The sequence below is a fragment of the Crinia signifera genome, chromosome 7, assembly GCF_055691185.1.
Source record: "Crinia signifera chromosome 7, ASM5569118v1, whole genome shotgun sequence".
NCBI classification, from domain to species: domain Eukaryota; kingdom Metazoa; phylum Chordata; class Amphibia; order Anura; family Myobatrachidae; genus Crinia; species Crinia signifera.
Genome location: NC_139223.1, coordinates 64,297,306 through 64,314,245, shown reverse-complemented (window position 1 = coordinate 64,314,245; position 16,940 = coordinate 64,297,306). Strand labels below are relative to the sequence as shown.

At 45.9% G+C, this 16,940-nt stretch overlaps 2 protein-coding genes across 2 annotated transcripts in view; one reads left to right on the top strand and one right to left on the bottom strand.

Annotated features, from left to right (window-relative positions):
- Nucleotides 1–1,050: 1,050 nt before the first annotated feature.
- LYRM1 (LYR motif containing 1) lies at nt 1,051–16,239 on the bottom strand. Its single transcript, XM_083153251.1, has 4 exons — nt 16,086–16,239; nt 9,182–9,359; nt 3,362–3,454; nt 1,051–2,871 (listed from the first exon to the last, which is right to left on the bottom strand). Exons 2-4 carry the CDS (start codon nt 9,338–9,340, stop codon nt 2,755–2,757), a joined length of 369 nt encoding a protein of 122 aa, XP_083009377.1. The 5' UTR covers nt 9,341–9,359; nt 16,086–16,239; the 3' UTR covers nt 1,051–2,754.
- Nucleotides 15,935–16,940, top strand: part of DCUN1D3 (defective in cullin neddylation 1 domain containing 3) — a 42,782-nt gene continuing 41,776 nt past the window's right edge. The window contains exon 1 of the mRNA XM_083153250.1: nt 15,935–16,391. Coding sequence (XP_083009376.1) covers nt 16,378–16,391 — 14 coding nt within the window. The 5' untranslated portion in view covers nt 15,935–16,377. The remainder of the gene's footprint in view (nt 16,392–16,940) is intronic.

Sequence of the window (16,940 nt, the reverse complement as noted above, 5' to 3'; positions counted from 1 at the left end):
AGGGATGTGGGTAAGGGCTCTAGTGCTATCAGCAGTGCTGGTTCTAAATGGACAAATACTTGTGTTTTAGACCCGAATTCCCTACTTCTACTTAATTTGGGAGGTGTTTATTTTTATAATAATATATAAAAATCTGAACAGATCCTAGGTTTCCAGGCGGTTGGGTACGGGAGACAGTGGTCACCTGACCAACAATGACATTCCGATGCCTAGAATCCTGACACCTAGCGCTCCCTAAAAGAAAACTGTGACAAGGCATGCTGAGACTTGTAGTTTACAACAGCTGGAGTGCCACAGGTACGCCTGTCCTAAACCTAATTATCCCTTCTTGCAGTTTAACCCTATACCCAGGGCTATTTTTGTGCAGGCTCCAGCAGGAACTGTGGCCCTTATTCTAGTTCACTCTTTCTGACAAAATATTTCTTAGATGGACAAAACCATGTGCACTGCAGGTGAGTCAGGTGTTACTTGTGCAGAGATAATTAGATTTGGGTGGGGTATTACACCTGCCTCACCTGCAGTGCACATGGTTTTGTCCATCTAAGAAATATTTTGTCAGAAAGAGTGAACTAGAATAAGGGCCTCAGTTCCTGCTAGAGCCTGCAAAAAATAGCCCTGCCTATACCTCTATTTTTGCAGCCCAAACCGAACCCTCTCCAACGTGCCAAACCCCAGCCCCCCCTCCCTTCCCTGCGACATTTAGATTTGGGATGCTGGCTAACGGGATTGGGATTCGGGCACTGATCAATGACCTCCGACATCCCGTTTGTCCCATTACAAAGAGGGTTCCAGAAGTTTCTGAACCCCATGTTCAAAATACCCAATTCTTCTGGTCAGAACCTGGCTTGTGTTAAATGCTGCACTACCACCGACTGTACGTACAGGCTGCAAGAGGAGCAGAGATGATGATAATAACAAAAATAAGAATACACCCAGGCCAATGTTTTATCTATTGAGTGCTCTGAATTCTGTTCCCAACATCAACCAAAAGTATGGTTCCTTGTACATTTTCTATCATCTATAACAAAAACAAGCATCCACAAGCTCATAGATAGTCACTATTGTATTTGAACAAACATTAATGAAACAGTCACAAAAGCTGTGAATAAAACAAGGCAATTACTTTGACAATTTTATAATTGAAATTATACTCCATTCTCAAAGGGGTGAATTTACTAAGATGGGACTTGTATTGAATATCGGATGTTGCTTATAGCTACCAATCAGATTCTATTATCTTCTAGAAGGTGCGAAATAAATAACAAGTAGAATCTGATTGGTTGCTATGGGCAACAGCCTATCTTTAAAAGAACTCCCATCTTAGTAAATTTACCCCAAAGTGTATGGTGATGGAACATTACTGACGGGTCCCGGGCACACACAGCCTAGTTTGGTAGCAGATAATGGATATATTTTATGTCTATATTACATATATCCATCTATCTAGGGCACAGCAACATTGATATTCCAGCAGTCATAGTTTGCATAATTTGTTAGGCATCTGCAATAAATTATTTGCAATCACTGCAATCTGGTCGATATTCAGGAGACTAAATGCCCCATATACTAGGTCATTTGGGCTCTTTTCCTGCGATTGTAGTGACCAGTTACAGGAGAAGAGTCCAAATTGCATGCGAATGACAGCAGGTCTGATGCAATGCAATGTCCCGTTTGCATTGCACCGGAACCTGTGAGTCGCACCAGCTGCACATGCAATCTCTAGGATTGCTTCTGAGCCGGGCAGGCTTGGCTGGGATCTCATGCAATATATTACGTGCAAAATGACTGCATGAGATACATGGCATGCTATCCTGCGGCCCGGGAAGGTCCCAGGTGGCTCTATGGCATGAGTCTTCAACCTATGGCCCTCCAGATGTTGTGAAACTACATGTTCCAACATGCGTTGCTCCTATAAGAGCATGCCAAAACTGTCAGGGCATGCTGGGAAATGTAGTTCCACAACATCTGGAGGGCCACAGGTTGAAGGCATGTGCTCTAGGGGGACCACTGGTTACTTTTCCAGGTATGGGCGCCTTAAAAGCTGCATTTTCATTGATGATGCTCTTGCTAAAAAATAAAAAATAAAGTTCAGCAAACTAAGGGCCTTATTCTAGTTCACTCTGACAAAATCCTTAGATGGACAAAACCATGTGCACTGCAGGGGGACAGATTTAAAATGTGCAGAGAGATTTAGATTTGGGTGAGTTATTTTTTTTCTGTGCAGGGTAAATACTGACTGCTTTATTTTTACACTGCAATCTAATTCTCTCTGCACAAGTTACATCTGCCCCACCTGCAGTGCACATGGTTTTGTCCATCTAAGAAGGATTTTGTCAGAAAGAGTGAACTAGAATAAACTAGAATAAGGCCCTAAGTGTAGAGCTGAAATGTGAAACAGTGTACAGAAAATACGGCAGTTTATTACAGCAGAACAACTATACAGGTGACAGTCCCAGCAGCAGGGATGTGTACATGTTCTAGATGCAGATATACAATGAGCCTGTATAGCTGTAGTAACACTTTAGCAGCAAGTACTAGAGTGAGCCGCTCTGCGCTGCATCTTCAGTAAGAATGATACAGAGTTTTGGAGCCTCCACATTTTGGTAATAACCCCAGTAGTGTTATCAGTAATAAGAGGGGTATGGAACAGCACTACGTCTGACCCAAAAGTGGCTTGTGGGCCATAGCCTTCATGCTGCAACTCCAGAAGCGAATGCTGAATCTGCCGCAATAGTGAAACGCATCTGCTGGACATTATGAGATTTCATCATAAGACTTCAGGTACAGCGGCTTGGCCTGTTTCCTCAGCCTCTCCTGTGTTCGCATGGATTTACTGTGTGGTATGGCAAGTCCCATAGGAGGTAGATGAGTCTGCAAAGGCAACAAAGGTCAGGTTTAGCGCTCATGTAACCATGACAATGCTATTTATTAAAATGCAATGTATAGTCAAGAAACAGCAAGTAATAAAATACATAAAACACTTATTCACTTAAACGTCTGTTCATTGTCATAGATTTTAAAGCTCTCATATACACTCTGCCCAGATGGTGGCACCCTGCTTATAACATGCTGACCTCAGCAGGTATGTGTTGCGCCCCCCCCCCACACCACCCCCCACCCGGTAAATTGATGCCATGTTTTCCCAGTTCTGTGAGAGCTTGAGGTAGCGCAGCATTTTCTTTATTGATGGGCCTACCCCCTAGAGTGATGGTAAGGGGTGTGCTATTAGGCCACACCCCCTGACCCTCTCCACGCCCTGCAGAGAATACCATTATCACCGACATCTGCAATCATTTTACCTTAAATCAAATCTGAGTTTAGCAGCTGATTAAACTAGGTTCCGCTACACAGAAATACTTACAGGCCTGGGATACGGGATTCCATAATGTAAACCTATTTCAACTCGAGCCTTGCATTCTTCTATACATTGATGGATTGTTTCTATATGTGTTACCTGGCATACAAAAAAAAAATGAAAATGGTTAAGGGGCGTATACGACAAATGTGAGTAAAACCAGGGAGAGGCTTTCCTATTACACCTACATTTATAAAATCTATGACTGGTGCTCAGAAAGATGGAAGGGACATTTACCAGCAGTTTTTTTATTTGAAATTAAATTACCAAGGATTTTTATGGCTTATAGAAGTTCTCCACTAAAAATGTACCATGAAGTAGTGTGTGTGTGTTAGCATCACTATGGGTGTCCCGCCATGACAACAGTCACCCATCGAGGGGTAACACCAAAATGGCGACTCCTATCAAAGCATAGGAGCCGGAACTGTAGCCACACTTGCTAAACCATGCCATGACACCTCCTCTACCCTACCTTTTCATGTTGACCTTGTTGACTCATTACGTGCTGAGCTTTTTGTCGACCTTTTCACCATGTCAATCTTTTGGGGTAGACCTATTGACTGTCTACCTAAACACTGTAGACCTATCAGACGGAACCAGTCACAGGTGAACAAAGGAAAAGAAGTGGTTGACTGTGCTAAACAATGAAAAATGATCTAAACATTTGTAATATAATAATCGATTTGAGATGGTCAGATGTATGGTGAAAAAAGATTGTACAATTTATTAAAAAACTCTTACAGGAATAAAAATAGAGACAAATAAAAATAACAATAAAAAATGACACTGATGATATAGTCACCCTTAGATTGGTAAGAAAAGTCCAGTCCAATTGGTAGGTCCTGTATTTAGAATCCGTTAGTGGAATTGGATGGGTGGATCCACACCTGGAGATTTGGGTTCTCCTATGATGTTGTGGCAAAGGGCCTTATTCGAGTTCACTCTTTCTGACAAAATCCTTCTTAGATGGACAAAACCATGTGCACTGCAGGGGGGCAGATGTAACATGTACAGATAGAAATAGATTTGGTGATTTTTTGGTGATTCTTTGCAGAGTAAATACTGGCTGCTTTATTTTAACACTGCAATATAGATCTCACTTTGAAGTAAAACCCCACCCAAATGTAATTAGATCTGCACAAGTTACATCTGTCCCCCTGCAGTGCACATGGTTTTGTCCATCTAAGAAGGATTTTGTCTGAAAGAGTGAACTCGAATAAGGCCCAAAGTGAGGGGCCAATTCACTTTGTCTGGGAATGATTTGCTCACAGCTGGATGGGTTGTGGTACCAAGTTGGTATTGGAGATGGCACCTGTGGGGAGCACTGGAACCTCTGCAATCTGAGCCGGGCTTTTTTAAGGGGGTGGCGTACCTCCAGATGTAGCGGAGCCTCGGATAGATGTGTAGGTAACCAGAGTATTTCACCCACTGTTGGTGTGAGGATGGTTAGTAATTGCAGCAATTCCGCTGGGAGTAAAATTCTCCTGGTAAAAACGGTGCTGGATCCAAATGAAGTAGCAAGGACCGTGGGTGCCAAATCTGTGGGGTGATCAGGTCATCTGTACTGCACCTACGCGTTTCGCCGCTCACAGCAGCTTTTTCAAGGTGACTTGTATGGTATACTGGCAGGGTTTAAATACCCTGTATAATGGAGCTAATCACATACACCTGACCGTAATGATTAGAAAGACATATTGATAATACTAATAAAACATATATATATTAAATGGAAGGAGACAGACCTATTGCTGGCAAACTTTACAGACACTAAGAATATAAGAAATTACCTTTAAAAACAGATGAAAAGTATCTCCGATGTGGGGATCGCAAAGACGGAAGTACAGTGTTAACCGTACTTCCGGTGTTTGACACGCAAGCTGCCGGAAGTCATTTGGCGCTTGTTTCGGTGTCTGTTGTTCTGCATGGCGCGTCATAGCCAGGGGTTACAGATTCCGTCTCGGACTTGTCCGAGGCGGAAGGTATTGCCATGTGGAACGCATGAGATGCGGAAACGATTACTTTATATATGGAACGCATGTTCCGGTTTCCATTATTTGTTTACATTGGTAGCAATCCCCATATTGGTTTTACTTTATGTAAACAAGTACATCTGGAGCATATGCTTATTGTGTACATATTATAGAAAATTATTTTATTTTTATATTTTATTTTATATTTGAGGTTATGGTTTCCATAGTAACCTGAAAATAAAGTACATATAGCTACAGAAAAAAGGACTACATATATAATAAGCTCAATGCATTTAAAAACTATACATTGTACACAGAATTGTTTCTTATATAAACAAATGTTACAAAAAAATGACGGTATTTAGAAATGTTGTTCAAACAGTACATGTAAATATATATACATATAGGGAATTTTTTGGATTACATGAAAATATCTATAATGTATAACTATATGGGAGGGTACAGTTAGATTGTTCTACGTGAATATATGTACATAATTGTTGTTTAGTCTTCTCAGAATGAGGGATACTAAAATTAATGGGTTAGAGAGCGGCGAAACACGTAGGTGCAGTACAGGAGAGCAGCGAAACGCGTAGGTGCAGTACAGATAACATACAAGTCACCTTGAAAAAGCTGCTGAGAGCGGCGAGACGCGTAGGTGCAGTACAGATGACCTGATCACCCCACAGATTTGGCACCCACGGTCCTTGCTACTTCATTTGGATCCAGCACCGTTTTTACCAGGAGAATTTTACCCCCAGCGGAGTTGCTGCAATTACTAACCATCCTCACACCAACAGTGGGTGAAATACTCTGGTTACCTACACATCTATCCGAGGCTCCGCTACATCTGGAGGTACGCCACCCCCTTAAGAAAGCCCGGCTCAGATTGCAGAGGTTCCAGTGCTCCCCACAAGTGCCATCTCCAATACCAACTTGGTACCACAACCCATCCAGCTGTGAGCAAATCATTCCCAGACAAAGTGAATTGGCCCCTCACTTTGCCACAACATCATAGGAGAACCCAAATCTCCAGGTGTGGATCCACCCATCCAATTCCACTAACGGATTCTAAATACAGGACCTACCAATTGGACTGGACTTTTCTTACCAATCTAAGGGTGACTATATCATCAGTGTCATTTTTTATTGTTATTTTTATTTGTCTCTATTTTTATTCCTGTAAGAGTTTTTTAATAAATTGTACAATCTTTTTCACCATACACCTGACCATCTCAAATCGATTATTATATTACAAATTTTTAGATCATTTTTCATTGTTTAGCGCAGTCAACCACTTCTTTTCCTTTGTTCACCATTGTATTGGGGTTGACTCCCCCTTTTTCTAGACTGCTGCTCTATTAGCCAAACCAACTCACACACCAGCGCCTTTTTGTAGATATCCGTATCCCTTTTTCTTTGGAACCAGTCACAGGCTGTGAGAACCATTATTATTGTGGCTGGTATATTATTCTATGGATCGATTACCCTATGGGGCAAATGTGGCCAGAGGACTAGGAATCTGTGTGTTCGCGAAGATCCTGCCTAACATTTTAAAGTATTTATTTATCATTTATCAACAGTTTCTTATATAGCACAAACATATTCCGCATTGCTTTACAGAGAATATATGAACACTCACATCAGTCCCTGCCCCAATGGAGCTTACAATCTATATTCCCTACCACATGTACACGCACACAGACATTCTAGGGTGAATTTGATGGGGCCAATTAACCTACCAGTATATTTTTGGAATGTGGGAGGAAGCCGGAGTAAACCCAAACAAGCATGGGGAGAATATACAAACTCCACACAGTTAGGACCATGGTGGGAATCAAACCAATGACCTCAGTGCTGTGAGGCAGTAATGCTAACCATTACACCATCTGTGCTGCAATGATTTAAAGAAGCAAACAAACCAGGTTCTGTCTTTTTAATGATTGCTACTGTACTTTAAAGCATCACGCAACCAACCAATGCCTGCAGTTCACAAGCTACATTTACCCTTATACACTGCTCAAAAAATAAATAAAGGGAACACTTAAACAACACAATGTAACTCCAAGTCAATCACACTTCTGTGAAATCACACTGTCCGCTTAGGAAGCAACACTGACTGACAATCAATTTTGCATGCTGTTGTGCAAATGGAATAAACAGGTGGAAATTATAGGCAATTAGCTAGACACCCCCAATAAAGGAGTTGTACTGCAGGTGGTGACCACAGACCACTTCTCAGCTCCTATGCTTTCTGGCTGATGTTTTGGTCACTTTTGAAAGCTGGCGGTGCTTTCACTCTAGTGGTAGCATGAGACGGAGTCTACAATCCACACAAGTGGCTCGGATAGTGCAGCTCATCCAGGATGGCACATCAATGTGAGCTGTGGCAAGGTGGTTTGCTGTGTCTGTCAGCGTAGTGTCCAGAGCATGGAGGCACTACCAAAAGAAAGGTCAGTACATCAGGAGGCCATCAACCCAGCAGCAGGACCGCTACCTCCGCCTTTGTGCAAGGAGGAACACTGGCAGAGTCCTGCAAAATTACCTCCAGTAGGCTACAACTGTACACATGTGTCTACTCAAACGGTCAGAAACAGACTCCATGAGGGTGGTATGAGGGCCCGACAGCCACACGTGGGGGTTGTGCTTAGAGCCTAACACTGTGCAGGACATTTGGAAAATTTGCCACTGGCGCCCTGTGCTCTTCAGAGATAAAAGAAGGTTTACATTGAGCACATGTGACAGACGTGACAGAGTCTGTAGACGCCAAGGAGAATGTTCTGCTGCCTGCAACATCCTCCAGCATGACCGGTTTGGCAGTGGGTCAGCAATGGTGTGGGTGGCATTTCTTTGGGGGGCCGCACAGCCCTCCATGTGCTCGCCAGAGGTAGCCTGACTGCCATTAGGTATTGAGATAAGATCCTCAGACCCCTTGAGAGATCATAAGCTGGTGCGGTTGGCCCTGGGTTCCTCCTATGCAAGACAATGCTAGACCTTATGTGGCTGGAGTGTGTCAGCAGTTCCTGCAAGACTAAGGCATTGATGCTATGGACGGGTCAGCCCGTTCCCCAGACCTGAATTCAATTGAGCACATCTGGGACATCATGTCTCGCTCCATCCACCAATGCCACGTTGCACCACAGACTGTCCAGGAGTTAGCGGATGCTTTAGTCCATGTCTGGGAGAAGATCCCTCAGGAGACCATCTGCCACCTCATCAGGAGCATGCCCAGGCATTGTAGGGAGGTCATACAGGCACGTGGAGGCCACACGCAGTACAGAGCCTCATTTTGACTTGTTTAAGGACATTACATCAAAGTTGGATCAGCCTGTAGTGTGTTTTTCCACTTAAATTTTGAGTGAGACTCCAAATCCAGACCTCCATGGGTTAATAAATTTGATTTACATTGATCATTTTTGTGTGATTTTGTTGTCAGCACATTCAACTATGTAAAGAACAAAGTATTTAATAAGAACATTTCATTCATTCAGATCTAAGATGTGTTATGTTAGTATTCCCTTTATTTTTTGAGCAGTGTACATTCTTTTATATGTCACCTTGCGGTCAGTATTTCACATTGCTCTAGCTTCAATATTTAAAAAAGAACATTCAGGAACGCAGTATTAAGCTTCCATACTTGTCCCGTCTTAGCTCTACATATAAAACTCAAAGGGGTATAATTCAATGACTTTTGCGAGCTGGGACAGTTAAATTGGCATCCGAGAATCGCACCGTGTGCCTGGGCAACTTAAGGGACAGATTCAGTCCCAATTGATGATTTTGGAGTAAACAATTTTTAACAAGTATGCCAATGAGTAATGCTGAATCGCAAGATGCTAACCTGTCAGGTACATACATTTTTATTTTTATGAAACAATTTCCTAGCTTCATCCACTATATACTGCTTCTCCATTGCAGTCTCCTCCTCCAGTTCAGTCAAGGACTTCCATTGCCTTGCAATACGGAAAATTTGGCGATAAAGGCCAAGCACTTCTTGACGCGTCCCTGCTGTCATCTTGGACGCATTTATATATCTGAAAGAAACAAAGTAATATAAGAATCCTACTATTTAATAGTGTGCATTCTAGCACCCTGCAACTTTCAAAATCCGTGCAGTTTCTCTTCGCTGCCTGTGGTGTCACTATCTGCTGTGGTGCTTCCAGCACATTAGTGGTTGGCATATCAGTGCTGAAATACTAACAAAGCGCAATATCCCAGGCCGGGAAGAGGAACTGCATGAGTTTTGAGGATGCAGGGGGATAGAACGAACACGATTTAGATCATACTTGTTGCATGCAAATAAAATATAGAATCTTCTAAAATCTATATGAAATCACCAGTGCCATAGCCAGCCTCTGTTACATAGCAGATGACAGGTTTATTCAGACTCTAAGGGGTTGAATGAAATCTGCATGTTGACCATGATGAACAATTCACATACACATAGTAGGCTTCCTCATTGGAAGTCCTTCATCACACTCGACAGAGAAAATCAGCAATGTCCTATTTATCATCAATGGAAAATATTCCTGCATCTTGTGAGTCAAAGTTACAGAAATGCTGGGACCCATGCCAAGCCGTGGTAATAGCTTACCCGACACACCCAATGGTACTGACAAGGGATGCCAACCCCAGGGCATATTTTGGGATTGAAAAATACTCAATCCTGGGATCCCCGGTATTGGCTACCCTAATAAAAAGTACAGCCTTGGCTGCCCCACACATTTACTTACATGCATACCTCCCAAGTGTCACGATTTCAGCGGGACAGTCTCGATTTTCGGGTCCTGTCCCGCTGTCCCACCCGCGGCCAGCATTGTCCCGTTGCGGGGGGTGGCAGTTAGGAGCCCCCCAAGCTGATGGAATAGACGCTGTGCGCATGCGCACAACGTCTATTCGCAGTCGAAATTTGTATAAACGTGCCCTCATTTGCATAGGCCCCGCCCCTTCCCGGGAGGTATGTACATGGGTGGGTGCGGCAGGAAGCGAGGCAGTCGGGAGCAGGGTTGCAGTGGTGCAGCCTTGCAGTGTGACCTCTGACTGTGCCACAATGCACAGGGGTGGTCCCGCGGGTGGGTCTAATTCCAAAATTGAAATTCAATCAATTTTGGCCACCCTAGTACTGACCCCTATGTGGGAAGTCCAGGAGCAAAGGTGGGCACAGCAGCTGGGGTGGTGGAGTCATTGGCAACACCTTACGGCCATACAGATTACTGGTATAAGCACAGACTACATTACATTTTGTAGTACATCTGGATACACAGTAATATATTATCACACCGGTAATTGTTCATTTGGCCCAACACCTGCACATAGTACACACTATCTGGTCAGGTCAGCATCTTCCAGCATAAAGAAGCAATAAATGCTGTGCCTGTGATGGGTGCGGACATGGTGACATATAACGTGTGTGCCAGCATTGTAGCAGGTGTGATGGGTTCCGACATAATAGAGTAGGGGCAGATGTATTAAGCCTGGTGAAGAGAAAGTGGAGATAAAGTGTAAGGAGATAATGCACCAGCCAATCAACTACCAACTGTACATTTTCAAACACAGCTGATTGGCTGGTGCGTTATCGCCTTACACTTTATCTCTTCACCAGGCTTAATACATCTGGCCCATGGGGTAACATATAACATGTGTGCAGTTGCTGTAATGTAGGGTGCCCAAAGGTCCAAGTCTGCCCAGGACTGTCTCGGTTTTCACTAGTAAATCCCGCTTTCCAGCCAAACCCATCCCGGGACGCAGAAAGTCCCGGTTTTAATTGACAGTGAATACTGATAATAGTGACTGATACCACCCTAGTGTTTCTGAAGACCAATGGCTCTGTGCAGCTATGTGCATATTTAAGGTAACCACCAAAATGGCCTCCGCCGCTGCCGTCAGTCAGACACAGTGCTGAGGCTGAGTTTCTCGTCACGCTTGTACAACACTGATGGGCAGCACCCTGTTCCTCCATGCTGATGAGATTCTCTGCGCACGCCAAGTAGCAGTCACTCACGTGGCGGCGGCGCCCAACTCTCCCGGGCCACGGCGATTACAGCAGGACGCAGCTAGCCCGTCAGGTGATGGCAATCATACATCAAGTTGAAAGTCCAGGAAAAGAGTATTGTGTCCCTCCTGGAATGGGTCATGTTGGGAGGTATGGCACTGTAATGTGTGCCAACACAGTAATTGCTGCTGACATATTATCACAATGTGAGCACAGGTAATCTGTGCAGTGTGTAAATTGACAAAATATTCCAGATAACAATACATGTGGCCAGTGTCGGACTGGGGCATGAAGGGCCCACCAGGGAAATCACTCACAGGGGCCCACCAAGGGGCGTGTTGCGCGCCGCAGGCGCGCCGATTTTTTGGGGGGCGTGGCCTAGCAATATGGGGGTGTGGCCTATTTCAATTAGACCACACCCCCATTTTTGACGCTGTGGGGCATGGCTAGTGGCTCTGAGCTGCTGGCTATGTCTCCGGCAAGGACAGAGAGAGTGACAGCAGACAGAGAGTGACAGCGAGGACACAGAGAGAGCCACATATGTATATTGAGGTCCCCCCACTTAGATAATAGTACAGCACATAGGCCCCCATACAATACATAGGTCCCCCCACTCATATAATAGTACAGCACAGCACGTAGGCCCCCAATAAAATACACTACATATGCCCCCACTCAGATAATTGTACAGCACAGCACATAGGCCCCCAATAAAATACATTACATAGGTCCCCCACTCAAATAGTACAACACATAGCCCCCCCCCCATATAGTACATTACATAGGTCCCCCACTCAAATAGTACAGCACATAGGCCCCCATATAGTACAGCACATAGGCCCCCCATATAGTACAGCACATAGGCCCCCCATATAGTACAGCACATATACTTCTCCCTATACAGTACACAGAGCCTTCCAATGACAAAAACACAATACACAGAGCATTCAAATGAGATATACAAATACAATGCAAAGAGCATAGCAATTACAGATAAACAATAGACAGCATTACAGTGACAGATGAACAGTACAATGAGTATTCTAGTTACAGATATAGAGTACACAGAGCATTCCAGTAACATATATATATATATATATATATATATATATATATGTGTGTATATATATATATGTATATATATATATATATATATATATATATATATATATATATACTGCCCCCACAGTGCCAGAAGCCTCACCTGCTGCAGTGCAATGGTTGGGAATGGGTTCAAATGGGTTCGATTTCACTATTTCAGCAGACTTCAGCAGTGCCAGTGCGCAACCAAAAACGGCGCTGGCAGGGGATTCAATCATTCTGCGCCCACCCTCTCCCCCCATGAGTGACAGGCTGCCTGCGCTGCGCGCCCAAACAAGGTGCCTCCCTCCGTCCCCTGGGGTGGCCAATCCCCACACAGGAGGGGGAGGCACCCGCTCTACGCCGCCGCCAGCCGCCCAGCCTCCCTCCCTTTGCGTCATTAAGCCACACACCCTCCCGACAGAGGCGCAAATCCCGGTATTTGAGAGGGAGAGGGTGTGAAGGCGATGCCCCACTAAATGCACTAGACTTGCCCTCCCTTCTGGGGGGAGGGTGTTTCGTAAGGGGGACCCTATTTCAGGACCCTCCCGGCCAATTCGGGAGGGTAAATAACCCCTGGAGGAAGCAGGCAGTGAAAGCATAAGAGGCACAAACTAATCTACAACAATAATTCTACTTAGTCAGTGGCAGTGCTGACTTACTTACCAGTTACTCATCACTGCTGTTACTGGTACTCTTCTGCTGCTGCACTGCAGCATGACCGCACAACACTGTGTATTCAGGAGAGGAGCAGGCAGGGCCGTGACTCCGGCCGCCAGGCGCTCAGGCATTTTCTGCTGATTGCTGTATAACAACAGGGGCAGGGCTGCTGCAGAACAATCTCTCCCCCAAATCTCCTCCCTAAATCTACTGTTACACATCACCTCCCCCCATCTCCTCCCGTATCTCCTGTCACACATCCCCCCCATCTCCTGTCACACATGTCCTCCCACCATCTCCTGTCACACATGTCCTCCCACCATCTCCTGTCACACATCTCCCCCCATCTCCTGTCACACATGTCCTCCCCCCATCTCCTGTCACACATGTCCTCCACCCATCTCCTGTCACACATCTCTCCCCATCTCCTGTCACACATGTCCTCCACCCATCCCCTGGCACACATCTCACCCCATCTCATGTCACACATCTCCTCCCCCCATCTGCTGTCACACATCACCTCCCCCCATCTCCTGTCACACATCTCCTCAGCACCCCCACCCATCTCCTGTCACACATCCCCACATCTCCTGTCACAAATCACTTCCCCCCCCCACCTCCTGTCACAAATCACTTCCCCCCACCTCCTGTCAGACATCTCCTGTCACATATCTCCCCCATCTCCTGTCACAAATCACCTCCCCCCATCTCCTGTCACACATCTCCTGTCATATATCTCCCTCATCTCCTGAGGCTGTCACACATCACCTCCTCACTTCCCATCCGTCCTCTGTCACCTGTCCCGACTCCCCTCCATTTGCCTGGATACACTCACCCGGCCGCTACAGCAGCAATATAGCCACGCAGTTTGGCGGACCCTCGTCCTGCCCCAGCACAGTTTGCGCATATGGTAATGTGCGCGGTGACGTCATGACGCCCCGTCGCACATTACATATGCACGAGAGGGAGGGCTTAGGGATAGCAGTGGGGTGTAGTGATGGGAAATCTAGTTCGTTTTGGTGACTAGTTCATTATGATCTAGTTCACCCAAAAGATTAGATCAGAAGATTAGTTCATCTAGTTCATTTAGTTCATTATTCCATCACTGACTCAGAGACTGGGAGGAGTGCATGGATCTAGATGAACTAGACTAGATTATTACACACAGAGCAGGCATTGTAATACCAGCTCATTGTAGGAGTTATAGTCTTGTTAGAATGATCATATACAGTACTGTATGTTTAATAAATCAGATTATTTTCTAGTTTAGAAAAGCAATAAATTATACAGCACCCTTCTAGTGACATGCTTATTGTTTAGCTCTGCAATATTAATCCCATTGTGCTGGTTATTTTACCTTCCATAATATGCAAGTAAAATACCCAAATTCAGAGTAATTTAATAAGTCAATTTTTTTCTGCTTTTAAAATACAGTAATTAGAAAAAAACATGTCCCCTTGCCCCAATTTAGCTGACCTTAGAGAGAGATAAAGTAGAGACTTTGCAAAGTAACCAGTTGCTGATTGGTTGCTAGGGGCAACTGCTCCACTGTATGCATCATGAAGGTTCATACATATCCATCTCTGACTGTAATGTGGAGTAAACAGAGCTACTACAGTATACTGTATAACATGCAGCAGCCAGCACTGTGTCTGTGGCTGCATACACACAATACATGTGCCTGAGCACAGCAGTGCCACACATGGTAGCTCACAGGTACTGTACAGTCTCATTATGGTGTATAGTCAGAGATTAGTTCAGGGATCTGTATGATCAGTGAACTAAATGAACTACTGAACTATTTGCAGGACTCATGAGTCATCAGGACAATGTAGTTCATTTGGATCCGCAGAGTCCAGACCATGTGTGAGCTCAGCACTGCCATCTTTGGCAGCTAACATGTACTGCCTCCTGTGTATTGCATGAGAGCTGATAACATGGCTGCTGCAGAAGCACCTACACAGATCCCAGCAGAAGATTTAGCACAGCAGTATGCTCAGGACCCAGTACCAGAAGCAGCAGCAAGTGTTTGGACATCTGAACTAATCATATAATGATAGTATCACATAAAGGTGAGCAGCATGAGCACACATGCTCACTCACAGACACACCACACAACTTTGTCTAGGCAGTGCATATTTATATTTTATTAGATCTGTATTTGCTGGGCTTTGTTGTACTTTTAACTTTAGATTCAGTAAGTAAAGATCCAGTAAATGAGCCTTATGGATCTGCTGGGCTCTGTCTGTCTGTGTGTTACACTTCCCACTTGCTTTACTTCCTGGTGAACTAAATGAACTAATCTTTGCCAGAGCAGTGATCTGAACGATTTAGTTCACTTTGAAGATTAGTTCATTTTGAACTAATCATTCACGAACTACCCATCACTAGTGGGGTGCTGATAAACGGCGGGGACAGGGACTCGGAGAGTGTTATTATGGAGAGGAGGAGGTGGGGCCACACGGGGACAACATGTACACAGATAAGGAGGCGAGGCGGCTGAGGTCAGAGCGCACGCGGATATAGGGTCAATGTGAGGTGCCGCTGCATAGAGCAAGCCCGTTTAGCCCGACCACCTCCTTTCCATAATTACAAGCTGAGTCCCCAATCCAAATCCCGGCAGTGTATCAGCGCCGCACAGTACCCCGGCGCTGGTGGCTGGCTGGATGCTGCTGCTGCATACAGTCTGAGACGCAGTTGGAGGCAGCGCAGTCCGGGATATTGCTACTGATGTACTGTGGCGGCGGGGGAATAAAGAGCAATAGCCCCGCCCCCCTAAACAAGTGGGCGGGGCTAGAAATCACCGGGGCCCACCGGGGGATTCCCCGGTTCCCCGCCAGGCCAGTCCGAGCCTGCATGTGGCAGTGGTAGAACCCAGCAAGTCTTGCCAGCACCAGGAGTACACCAAACCACGTTCTATAACATACGTTGATAACGTGGGAGTGCGCCCCTCATGTACTCGGCGCTGTGCATCCCCCCAACTCACCTGTCACCTCTATCACCCACCTAAGTATCTCCCACTACTGACCTTCTGCGAGTGCGACGTCACGACGTCATTGCGCCCTCCCAGCTGCAGCACGAAGTCCGCCCTTACATTTGACGTCACAGCGCCAGCAGGCGGAACTGCAGAGAAGATGATGTCACTTGCAATCTCCTCCCCCCGTACTGTAGCTCTGATGTCATGAGGAGTGCGCGGGTCGCGCTGGTGTCGTCACGTCGGGCGGAGAAGAGGAGGGAGAGGTCTGGACGTCGCAGGAAGACAGCTGACTGGGAGCCCCGGCCCCCGATACCCCCGGCACAATGCGGGAGAGCAGGAAGTGATGCGGCAGACATGGTGAGCGGTGTCCTTTACCATAAATTATCCGGTGTGTGTGTGGGGTTACATCTGCTGAGAGCCAGACCCCATACATTCTTTCATCACCCCACCAGGGCTGACCCCACCATTATTATGGATTCTGTATATCCATTCATGCATGTAATGCCATGACTCCCTTGTGCATTCCTAGTGCCTCCCTTGCCCTCCTCCTCGCTTGCATTCCTGGTGCCTCCCCTGCCCCATCCTCACTGCGTTCCTGGAGCCTCCCTGAACACCCCCACCCCCCTCACTATGTTCCTGGTGCCAATCTTGGCACCCTTCTTGTGCATTCCTGGTGCCTCCCCTGCCTTCTTGCTGCCTTCCCAGTGCCTCCCTGCCCCCCTTGCTGCCTTCCCAGTGCCTCCCCTGCCCCCCTCGCTGCCTTCCCGGTGCCGCCCTCCTTTACCGGTGCCAACCCTGCCACCCTCCTCATTACTTTCCTGGTGCCTCCCTTGCCGCTCTCCTCGCTGCGTTCCCGGTGCCTCCCCTGTCCCCCTCCTCGCTGCGTTCCTGGTGCCTCCCCTGCTG

Excerpts from the sequence above, each read along its gene's own strand:
- LYRM1 (XM_083153251.1), bottom strand. The coding sequence starts at position 9,340 with ATGACAGCAGGGACGCGTCAAGAAGTGCTTGGCCTTTATCGCCAAATT. Across the intron at positions 3,455-9,181 it reads TGTTTCATAAAAATAAAAAT|GTAACACATATAGAAACAAT; the intron begins GTATGTACCTGA and ends TTTGTATGCCAG. Across the intron at positions 2,872-3,361 it reads GAATCCCGTATCCCAGGCCT|ACTCATCTACCTCCTATGGG; the intron begins GTAAGTATTTCT and ends TTGCCTTTGCAG.